This window comes from Pelecanus crispus, chromosome 18 (assembly GCF_030463565.1).
Source record: "Pelecanus crispus isolate bPelCri1 chromosome 18, bPelCri1.pri, whole genome shotgun sequence".
NCBI lineage: Eukaryota > Metazoa > Chordata > Aves > Pelecaniformes > Pelecanidae > Pelecanus > Pelecanus crispus.
In genome coordinates this window covers 5954752-5966478 of record NC_134660.1, presented here as the reverse complement: position 1 = coordinate 5966478, position 11727 = coordinate 5954752, and the positions used below count along the sequence as shown (strand labels likewise).

The window sequence follows — 11727 nt, the reverse complement described above, 5'->3', positions numbered from 1 at the left end:
TGCACCCCCCGCAAGCCTTGCACACACGCCCCCCTTGCACACACGCCCCCCTTGCACACACGCACCCCCCACCCCCCTTGCACCCCTTGCACCCCCCGCACCCCTTGCACACACGCACCCCTTGCACACACGCCCCCCTTGCACACACGCACCCCCCGCCCCCCTTGCACCCCCCGCACCCCTTGCACACACGCACCCCTTGCACACACGCCCCCCTTGCACACACGCACCCCCCGCCCCCCTTGCACCCCTTGCACACACGCACCCCTTGCACACACGCCCCCCTTGCACACAAGCACCCCCCGCGCCCCTTGCACCCCCCGCAAGCCTTGCACACACGCCCCCCTTGCACACACGCCCCCCTTGCACACACGCACCCCCCACCCCCCTTGCACCCCTTGCACCCCCCGCACCCCTTGCACACACGCACCCCTTGCACACACGCCCCCCTTGCACACACGCACCCCCCGCCCCCCTTGCACCCCCCGCACCCCTTGCACACACGCCCCCCTTGCACACACGCACCCCCCGCGCCCCTTGCACCCCCCGCATCCCTGGCACACACGCCCCCCCAGCACCCATTGCACCCCCCGCGCCCCTTGCACCCCCCGCACCCCTTGCACACACGCCCCCCTTGCACACACGCACCCCCCGCGCCCCTTGCACCCCCCGCATCCCTGGCACACACGCCCCCCCAGCACCCATTGCACCCCCCGCGCCCCTTGCACCCCCCGCACCCCTTGCACACACGCACCCCTTGCACACACGCACCCCCCGCACCCCTTGCACCCCCCACCCCCCTCGCACACACGCCCCCCCCCGCGCCCCCCGCCCCCCTTGCACACACGCCCCCCCTCCTTGCACCCCTTGCCCCCCCCGGGCCGGGGCCGGCGCTGCCCCTAATCGACTCCAGCTGCAAAAACATTCCCCGCATTCAGCGCCGCCGCCGCCTCCGGAGCCGCCCCCCGGCCCGGGCCAGGCCGGATTCCTCCCCCCGGCCCCCCCGGCCCCCCCCGGCCCCCCCGGCCCCCCCGGCCGCGCCAGCTGCGCCGGAACCGCGTGGCCGTGGGGCAGCCCCACGGCGGGGCCCCCGCGGGGGGGGGGGGCGGGGGCGGAACCGCGTCCGGAGCCCCCCGTGATCCCCGGGGGGGGCACCGCGCCAGGACCGCCTCCCCCCCCCCCGCGTGCCCCGGGGGGACACGGGCGTGGAGAGGGGTGTCCCCGTCCCCCCCCCCCCCCCCGGCCCGGCCGTCCCGCGTCCCGGCCACCCACCCCGTGTCCATCCGTCCCATCTTCTCCAGGAGGGATACTGGGATGGAGATGGGGTCCCACGCCCACCCGTCCCGTGTCCTCTGGATGGGGTGCTGGGATGGAGGTGGGATACCATGTCCATCCGTCCCATCTTCTCCAGGAGGGATACTGGGATGGAGAGGGGTCCCATGCCCACCCGTCCCGTGTCCATCCGTCCCATCTTCTCCAGGAGGGATACTGGGATGGAGATGGGGTCCCACGCCCACCCGTCCCGTGTCCATCCGTCCCATCTTCTCCAGGAGGGATACTGGGATGGAGATGGGGTCCCACGCCCACCCGTCCCGTGTCCATCCGTCCCATCTTCTCCAGGAGGGATACTGGGATGGAGATGGGGTCCCATGCCCACCCGTCCCGTGTCCATCCGTCCCATCTTCTCCAGGAGGGATACTGGGATGGAGAGGGGTCCCATGCCCACCCGTCCCGTGTCCATCCGTCCCATCTTCTCCAGGAGGGATACTGGGATGGAGATGGGGTCCCACGCCCACCCGTCCCGTGTCCATCCGTCCCATCTTCTCCAGGAGGGATACTGGGATGGAGATGGGGTCCCACGCCCACCCGTCCCGTGTCCATCCGTCCCATCTTCTCCAGGAGGGGCGCTGGGATGGAGATGGGGTCCCACGCCCACCCGTCCCGTGTCCATCCGTCCCATCTTCTCCAGGAGGGATACTGGGATGGAGATGGGGTCCCACGCCCGCCCGTCCCGTGTCCATCCGTCCCATCTTCTCCAGGAGGGATACTGGGATGGAGATGGGGTCCCACGCCCGCCCGTCCCGTGTCCATCCGTCCCATCTTCTCCAGGAGGGATACTGGGATGGAGATGGGGTCCCACGCCCGCCCGTCCCGTGTCCATCCGTCCAATCTTCTCCAGGAGGGGCGCTGGGATGGAGATGGGGTCCCACGCCCACCCGTCCCGTGTCCATCCGTCCCATCTTCTCCAGGAGGGATACTGGGATGGAGATGGGGTCCCACGCCCACCCGTCCCGTGTCCATCCGTCCCATCTTCTCCAGGAGGGGCGCTGGGATGGAGATGGGGTCCCACGCCCACCCGTCCCGTGTCCATCCGTCCCATCTTCTCCAGGAGGGATACTGGGATGGAGATGGGGTCCCACGCCCACCCACCCCGTGTCCATCCGTCCCATCTTCTCCAGGAGGGGCGCTGGGATGGAGATGGGGTCCCACGCCCACCCGTCCCGTGTCCATCCGTCCCATCTTCTCCAGGAGGGGCGCTGGGATGGAGATGGGGTCCCACGCCCACCCACCCCGTGTCCATCCGTCCCATCTTCTCCAGGAGGGGCGCTGGGATGGAGATGGGGTCCCACGCCCGCCCGTCCCGTGTCCATCCGTCCCATCTTCTCCAGGAGGGGCGCTGGGATGGAGATGGGGTCCCACGCCCACCCACCCCGTGTCCATCCGTCCCATCTTCTCCAGGAGGGATACTGGGATGGAGATGGGGTCCCACGCCCACCCGTCCCGTGTCCATCCGTCCCATCTTCTCCAGGAGGGGCGCTGGGATGGAGATGGGGTCCCACGCCCACCCACCCCGTGTCCATCCGTCCCATCTTCTCCAGGAGGGGCACTGAGATGGAGATGGGGTCCCACACCCACCCACCCTGTGTTCCCCAGGAGGCACACGGGGACAGAAATGGGGTCCCATGCCCATCCCTATTCCACCCATCCCGCGTTCTCCAGAAGGGATACTGGGATGCAGATGGGGTCCCACGCCCACCCACCCCGTGTCCATCCATCCCATGTTCTCTGGATGGGGCGCTGGCATGGAGAGGGGTCCCATGCCCACCCATCCCATCTTCTCCAGGAGGTACACGGGGACAGAAACGGGGTCCCGTGCCCATCCCTCTTCCTCCCATCCCATGTTCTCCAGGAGGGATACTGGGATGGAGATGGGGTCCCACGCCCACCCGTCCCGTGTTCCCCAGGAGGCACACTAGGACAGAAACGGGGTCCCGTGCCCATCCCTCTTCCCCTCATCCCATGTTCTCCAGAAGGGATACTGGGATGGAGATGGGGTCCCATGCTCACCTATCCCATGTTCTCTGGATGGGGTGCTGGGATGGAGGTGGGATACCATGTCCATCCATCCCATCTTCTCCAGAAGGGATACTGGGATGGAGATGGGGTCCCATGCTCACCTATCCCATGTTCTCTGGATGGGGTGCTGGGATGGAGGTGGGATACCATGTCCATCCATCCCATCTTCTCCAGGAGGCACACCAGGACATAAACGGGGTACCATGCCCATCCCACTTCCATCCATCCCATGTTCTCCAGGAGGTACACCACCAAGGAGAGGGGGCCCATGCTCACCCATCCCATGTCCATCCATCCCACACTCTCCAGGAGGAATACTGGGATGGAGATGGGCTACCATGCCCACCCATCCTGTGTCCATCCATCCCATGTTCTCCAGCGGCTACACCAGGTTGGGGATGGACTACCATGCCCACCAATCCCACTTCCATCCTTCCCCCATCATCCAGGAGGGATGCTGGGATGTTCTCCAGGAGGTACACCAGGATGGAGAGGGGTCCCATGCTCACCCATCCCATGTCCATCCATCCCACATTCTCTGGATGGGTTGCTGGGATGGAGGTGGGGAACCGTGTCCATCCATCCCATGTTCTCCAGGAGGCTCACCAGGATGGGGATGGGCTGCCATGCTCACTCATCCCACCTCCATCCTTCCCCCGTTCTCCAGGAGGGATGCTGGGATGGAGACGGGGTACCGCGTCTGCGTGTCCCGTGTTCTCCAGGAGGGATGCTGGGATGGAGACGGGGTACCGCGTCTGCGTGTCCCGTGTTCTCCAGGAGGGATGCTGGGATGGAGACGGGGGTACCGTGTCCATCCATCCCGTGTTCTCCAGGAGGGATGCTGGGATGGAGACGGGGTACCGCGTCTGCGTGTCCCGTGTTCTCCAGGAGGGATGCTGGGATGGAGACGGGGTACCGTGTCCATCCATCCCGTGTTCTCCAGGAGGGATGCTGGGATGGAGATGGGGTACCGCGTCTGCGTGTCCCGTGTTCTCCAGGAGGGATGCTGGGATGGAGACGGGGTACCGCGTCTGCGTGTCCCGTGTTCTCCAGGAGGGATGCTGGGATGGAGACGGGGTACCGCGTCTGCGTGTCCCGTGTTCTCCAGGAGGGATGCTGGGATGGAGACGGGGTACCGCGTCTGCGTGTCCCGTGTTCTCCAGGAGGGATGCTGGGATGGAGACGGGGTACCGTGTCCATCCATCCCGTGTTCTCCAGGAGGGATGCTGGGATGGAGACGGGGTACCGCGTCTGCGTGTCCCGTGTTCTCCAGGAGGGATGCTGGGATGGAGACGGGGTACCGCGTCTGCGTGTCCCGTGTTCTCCAGGAGGGATGCTGGGATGGAGACGGGGTACCGCGTCTGCGTGTCCCGTGTTCTCCAGGAGGGATGCTGGGATGGAGACGGGGTACCGCGTCTGCGTGTCCCGTGTTCTCCAGGAGGGATGCTGGGATGGAGACGGGGTACCGTGTCCATCCATCCCGTGTTCTCCAGGAGGGATGCTGGGATGGAGACGGGGTACCCGCGTCTGCGTGTCCCATGTTCTCCAGGAAGGAGGCTGGGAATGAGACAGGGCATCACACCTACTCACCCCAGGTTCTCCAGGACGCCGGGACGGAGAGGTGGCCCCACGTCCTCCCCTCCCGCACCCTTCAGGCGTGAGCCCCGCGCAGAGGCGGGGTCCCCCCTCGCCCAGGGAGGGCGGTGGGATGGAGACGGGTCCCACGTCCACCCGCCCCACCTCATCAGGGCAGGCCGGTGGGATGGAGACAGGATCCTCCATCTGCCTTGGGAAACCCAACCCTCGTTAGGGACTTCCCTAATTGCCGGGGGGGGGGGGGCACATCCTGCCTTCTGGCAGCTTCGTCTCCTTTAAGAGCGGCGCAGCGAGGAGCCGAATTTAGCCGGCGCGGCCGCCTGTCCCCGCTGGCGTCCGGCCAGGCCTCGGTGAGATCCCGCTCCAGCGCCCGCGGCCGGGGGGGACCGGGGGGCTGGGAGCACCCGGGGGCCCGCTCTGCCCACCGTCACCCGCGGGCGCTGGTCCCCATGGCCCCGGCTCCCCGCCGGCGTCACCCTCGTGGAGTTAAGGCACGTGGGGCCGCGAGCGGGTTGGGGACAGCCGGCGATGTCCCCAGCGAGCCCCTGGGACCTGTCGTGCCGTTCAGGCCGACAGAAAGGACTGGAGGGGACGCGGGGCATGTCACCGCGAGCTGTGCCTCGACGCCTCCCTGCTCCCCGTCACGCCCCCGGCCCTCTGCCACCCCCCGTGTCACCCCTGGGGACCCCACTGCCCCGAGGGAGTTGTCACCCGGGGCTGAGCTGGTGGGACAGGTCCCCGTGGGGCAAAGGGGGGAGCCCCAGGGACAGGGGATGGGACAGCCTGGGGGACACGGGAGGGACATGGGGACAGGACTTCCCATGGGATGGGGTCCCCAGGGACAGGGGATGGGACAGCCCGGGGGACACGGGAGGGCCACGGGGACAGGGCTGCCCACGGGATGGGGTCCTCAGGGACAGGGGATGGGACAGCCTGGGGGACACGGGAGGGACATGGGGACAGGACTTCCCATGGGATGGGGTCCCCAGGGACAGGGGATGGGACAGCCCGGGGGACACGGGAGGGCCACGGGGACAGGGCTGCCCACGGGATGGGGTCCCTAAGGACAGGGGATGGGACAGCCCGGGGGACACGGGAGGGACATGGGGATGGGGTCCCTAAGGACAGGGGATGGGACAGCCCGGGGGACATGGGAGGGCCACGGGGACAGGACTTCCCATGGGATGGGGTCCCCAGGGACAGCGGATGGGACAGCCCGGGGGACACGGGAGGGACATGGGGATGGGGTCCCCAGGGACAGAGGATGGGAGAGCCCAGGGGACATGGGAGGGCCACGGGGACAGGGCTGCCCATGGGATGGGGTCCCCAGGGACAGGGGATGGGACAGCCCGGGGGACACGGGAGGGCCACGGGGACACGGGAGGGCCACGGGGATGGGGTCCCCAGGGACAGGGGATGGGACAGCCCAGGGGACATGGGAGGGCCACAGGGACAGGGCTGCCCGTGGGACGGGGTCCCCAGGGACAGGGGAGCCCATGGCCACGGGGGCAGCAGAGCTTGTGGCCAGGGATGGGGAGCCCATAGCCCCGGGACGGGACAGCTGGTGGCCAGGGGACAGGAGTGACCGTGGCCTGGGCGACAGGAGCACTGGGACGGCCACTGCTGGGGACAGGCGGGGACCTGTCCTTCTCCCAGTGAGACCAGTTCCTCCAGCACCCCCTCCCCTGCACCGGTTTCACCCCCAGCGCTGTCTCCTGGCTGGGACAGAGCCCAGCGCCGTCGCCCCGACCGCGGCTGCTCCTCCCGGGGATGTCCCCGTCCCCGTCCCCGCCACCGCGAGCACTGGGAGCCTGCCTGGACACTGGTGTGACGAGTTGTGGGTGCTCTGAGGGCGGGCGTTTGCCGGGGCGGGAGGGGCCGGGGTGCACTTTAATTGACTTCTGCTGCGTTGGGCAGCTGTGAAAACAGAGCGGGGCTCATTAGGGGACATCAAAGGACCCCCAGCATGGCCGGGCGGGGGGACACGGCGCGACCCGCCGCCAGCGTTTGCTCCCTCTTCGCTTGGCTTAAAAGAGGAAGAGGAGGATGGGGGTCACCAGCCGGCGAAGGCTGGGGCTCAGTGGGTGCGGGGAGGTGGTCCCTGTCCCCTCCCTCGTCCCCCGTCCCCGGGGCGAGCTGCTCCTGGGGACCCGTCCTCCGGGCTGGCCAGACCGGGGGTGACCCCTCCCCAGGGGTACCTGGGCGTGGGGTGACCCGGACACGGGGTCACTTGGATTTGGGGTGCCATGGCCCGGGGTGACCTGGGCCTGTCCCCGGGGTTCGCCTGACCCGGGGTGACCCCGAGGGGACAGAGCGGGGGGCAGAGCGGGGACACCCCGACCCTTGCTTGCAGACAGCCTCCCGCTCCTTCCGCACTCGGGCTGCAAAAAACCCCTCCAAAACCCTCTAACCCCCCCAAAAAAGAGCTCGGAGAGGCCCTGGGCCGAGCGTCCGGCCGCTGCCGGGGCAGGATCCGGCTCCAAACCTGCCCAGCCAGCGCGGGAGCCCACGGGCCGGGGGGGACACGGACCCCCGGGTGGGTGCCAGCAGCACCCACGGGGTGCTCAGCACCCACAGAGCGCAGCCGCCGGGCGCAGCCTCTGTAATCCCGGCTCTGTTTTCCAAAGCCAGGACACCGAAGCCTTTAAAAAAAAAAAAAAAAAATCATCTCCCAGCTCCTGCATTCCTGGGTGGAGAGTTTACATTCCCCCCGTCCCCCGGCGAGCCGCGCTTCGGCTCCGGAAAACAAAGCGGCCTTGGGTGGGATCCGCATTTTGGGGAGCGGGACCCGCATTTTGGGGAGCGGGGCCCGCATTTTGGGGAGCGGGACCCTCCAAGCGTCCCCTCGGCCGAGGCTTGTCCTGCCAATGCCACCGCCAGCGGGGCTTCCCCCCGGGGGGGAGGCAAAGACGCCGGCAGCAATAAATGATAAAATGAATCCCATTTTAATTCCCATTTCCAGAGCCGGGGAGGGGGGCACAGGGGGGGCCAGCCCAGCCCAGCCCGGCCCCCAAACTGCTTCCCCAAACCACGGCGCGGGGGGAAAAAAAACCCTGGATACGTTTTCCCCCCTCTGCTCTCCCCCCTTCCAAGTCATCGCTGGAAAATTAAACCGGATCCAAAGAGTTTTTTCCTTTCCAAAATGTGCTGGAGAGGCGCTGCCTTAACCCTTTCGGCTCCCGCTCTTCCCTTCCACGGAGGGATTTTGAAGGAGGCTTTGGATCATCCAGGACTTTTCCCGGGAATGGCTCGATGTCCCCGCAACCCCCTTTGCCCTCGGAGGACCCAAACCCCCTGAAATGACGGCGACGAGAAGGGGCCGGTTTTGGGGCGCCCACGGGGTCAGCGCTCGCCCGGCCAGGTCTCCCTCTCCATTTTGGGAAGAGCATTTGTTTTAATTTCAATTAAACGCAGCTGATTAAATCCATCCGTCCCCGGCCCGAGCTCCGCGCCAGGCCCCCTCCGGCTGAAACTCCCCAAACCCCCATCTCCAGCGTCGCCCAAATCCCGACGGCCGGAGCAGAGCCGGCGGCCGCTTCTCTCCGGAGATTCGGGAGCCGGGGGGCCCCCGCCCAGCCAAAACCCCCCCCCCCCCCCCATCCTACAGCAAATGTGAGCCGTTTCCCCCGGGGGGGGGGGCACAGCAGAGCCCCCCCTCCCACTGCAAATCGAAAAATCCTTATTTTGGGGCTTAAATAATTTTTTTTCCCCCCCTGCAAAGCGCTTTGTCCCACACGGAGACGCTGGCTCATCCCCGTGGCGCGATGGAAGCCGGGGGTCCTGCTCCTGCCCCCCCCCAGCACCCATGGGCACCCCCCCCCTCCCCAATTTAATTATTGATTTTTTTTTTTTTTTTTTTTTTTTTTGGAAAAAAAAAGCCCTCAGGACTAAGTTAGCGTTTTGCTTTACTCGTTTGTATTTGCAAAGGACTTTTTTAAAAAAGTCATTTGGGAGGAAAAGCCCGCGGCCAAGCGGGGGGGTGCAGGCAGGGGGTGGGCAGGGGCAGGCAGAGACCCCAGCCCGGGGGGGGGCACAGCCCCGTCACAGCGGCTCTGGGGAGCGAGCAAAGCGGGGGGAACAAAAAAAGCAACTTTCTTGGGGAGTTTCCAAAGGCAGAGGGAGCAAAATGGGATTTTTATTGGGGTTTTTTCGCTTTTTTTTCCCCCCCCTCCTTTTTCCAGGGGCTGGCGGAGCAGCCCCTGCCCGGGGAGAGCGGGCAGGGGGATCCCCCCCGGAGTGGGGGGAGAGGGAGGGCGAGGATCCTCTCCCAGGCTCGGCAGGGTTTTTTCCTTTTTTCTCCTTTTCCCCCCCTCTTTTCTCCCCTCCCTTCTTCTCCCTCCTTTTTTCTCTCCTTCCCCTCCTTTTTTTTGTCCTTTCCCCCCCTTTTTTCTCCCTCTCCTTTTTCTCCTTTCTTCCCTCTACTTTTTCTCCCTCTCCTTTTTTTCCTCTCCCTTTTCTCCTTTTTTACCCCTCTCCCTTTTCTCCTTTCTCTTCTCTCCTTTTTCTCCCTTTTTCCCCCCTCTCCTTTTACTCCCTTTTTCCCCCCTCTCCTTTTTCTCCCCCTCTCCTCTTTCTCCCTCCTTTTTCTCCTTGCTTTTCCTCCTTTTTCTCCTTGCTTTTCCTCCCTTTTCTCCTTCCCCCCCCCCCCCCTTTTTTGTGTTTTAAATAGAAATATATAATTAAATTTACAAATGCTATTTACAGGTTTAATTACAAAAAAAAAAAAAAAAAATTCAAAGAGAAAGAGAGACACCCCTTAGACGTTAATAAATCTAAAAATAAAAATATATATAATAAACCCCCCCAAAAAAACTCAAGCCGAAGGGCGGCAGCGGCCGGGCTCGGGGGGGTCACACCGTCGTCTCGCCCTGCTTGCTGTTGGTGAGTCGCGTGTAGAACTTCCTCCACGAGTGCAGGGTTTTACCCGACCATATCCAAAAGCCGGAGGTGATGCCCACGATGAGAGTCATGAGATACTTGATCATGTAGACGGTGAAATCGGGGGTCATGCGGGGGGTGAAGTGGAGCGGGCAGGGGATGGCCAAGCTCTTGCAGTTCTGGCTGATCCAGCTGCGCTCCCAGTGCTCGCGGAAAGCCTGCTCGTAGAAATAGCAAGCGATGACGATGGTGGCCGGGACGGTGTAGAGGACGCTGAAGACCCCGATGCGAACCATCAGCCGCTCCAGCTTCTCCGTTTTGGTCCCTCCGTGCTTCATGATGGTGCGGATGCGGAAGAGGGAGACGAAGCCGGCCAGCAGGAAGGAGGTACCGATGAAGAGGTAGACGAAGAGCGGGGCCAACACGAAGCCCCGGAGAGGGTCGATGTTGTTGAGGCCCACGAAGCAGACGCCGCTCAGCAGGTCCCCGTCGATCTGCCCCATGGCCAGGATGGTGATGGTCTTGACGGCCGGCACGGCCCAGGCGGCCAAGTGGAAGTACTGGGAGTTGGCCTCGATGGCCTCGTGGCCCCACTTCATGCCGGCGGCCAAGAACCAGGTGAGGGAGAGGATGACCCACCAGATCGAGCTGGCCATGCTGAAGAAGTAAAGCATCATGAAGAGGATGGTGCAACCTTCCTTCTTGGTGCCCTGCACCACCGTGCGGTAGCCGTCCTCCTGGAAACGCTCGTTGCAGACCACCCTCTCCTCCAGCACGAAGCCGGCGATGTAGGCCACCGACACCATGGTGTAGCACCCCGAGAGGAAGATGATGGGTCGCTCGGGGTAGCGGAAACGCTGCATGTCCACCAGGTAGGTGGTGACGGTGAAAAAGGTGGAGGCGCAACACAAGACGGACCAGATGAGGATCCAGATACGGGCGAAACGGATCTCGTCCTCGTTGAAGAACATGTGGCCGTCGGGACGGGTGGGCTCGCAGGGCGCCGCGCAGTCCTTCTCGCCCAAGAACTTGTAGTTGAGGTAGCTGGGCACCTTCAGCGCCCGCGGGCAGTGGAAGGGGTGGTCGAGGGTGGCGTAACGAGGGGCGCCCGGGGTGCCCTGGCCGGCCAGCGGCGTGGCGCTGGTGAGCAACGCCGGCGAACCGCCGTCTTCCGAATGGTTCTGCCCCACGCAGATCTGCTCGGCGCCGTGCCGGGGGAAATTCTCGCAACGTAATCGCTCCGGCCATTGGAAACCGAATTTATTCATGAGGGCTTCGCAGCCCTGGCGCGCCCGCTCGCAGATGGAGCGGCACGGCGGGATGGCCTGCTCCAGCACCGTGCAGACCGGCGCGTACATGGAGCAGAGGAAGAACTTGAGCTCCAGCGAGCACTGGACCTTCACCAAGGGGTAGAACTGGTGGACCTCCAACCCCGCGTCCTCCTGGTTGGTGTGGCCCAGCAGGTTGGGCATGATGGTCTGGTTGTAGGCGATGTCGGTGCAGAGCGGGATGGAGATGGGTTGGCAGAAGCCGTGGTCGGGGATGGAGATGCCCTTCTCGCCGTGCAGCTGGCTCCGGCACGGCGCCGGCACGCTCAGCCCCACCAGCAGCCAGGCCAGGGCGGGCAGCGCGCGGCGGGGGCCCATGGTGCCCCGAGCTGCTGCGCCCCGATTTACCGTGCCCCGTGCCCAGCCGGCCGGCCGGTCCTCCTGTCCGGATCTGCCGTGCCCGGTGCTGCCTGGACGGCTCCCAGTGACCGGATTAGCTGTGCCCGGCGCTGCCTGGACGGCTCCCGGTGACCGGATTTGCTGTGCCCGGCGCTGCCTGGATGGCTCCTGGTGACCGGATTAGCTGTGCCCAGCGCTGCCTGGATGGCTCCCGGTGACTGGGTACGCT

At 65.4% G+C, this 11727-nt stretch overlaps 1 protein-coding gene across 1 annotated transcript; it reads right to left on the bottom strand.

The window, feature by feature from the left end:
- Window positions 1-9803: 9803 nt before the first annotated feature.
- FZD2 (frizzled class receptor 2) lies at window positions 9804-11477 on the bottom strand. The gene has a single exon (XM_009491383.2). It carries the CDS (start codon window positions 11475-11477, stop codon window positions 9804-9806), a length of 1674 nt encoding a protein of 557 aa, XP_009489658.2.
- Window positions 11478-11727: the final 250 nt, after the last annotated feature.

What these genes read in the sequence shown, in the direction of transcription:
- FZD2 (XM_009491383.2), bottom strand. Translation starts at nt 11,477, where the DNA reads ATGGGCCCCCGCCGCGCGCTGCCCGCCCTGGCCTGGCTGCTGGTGGGG.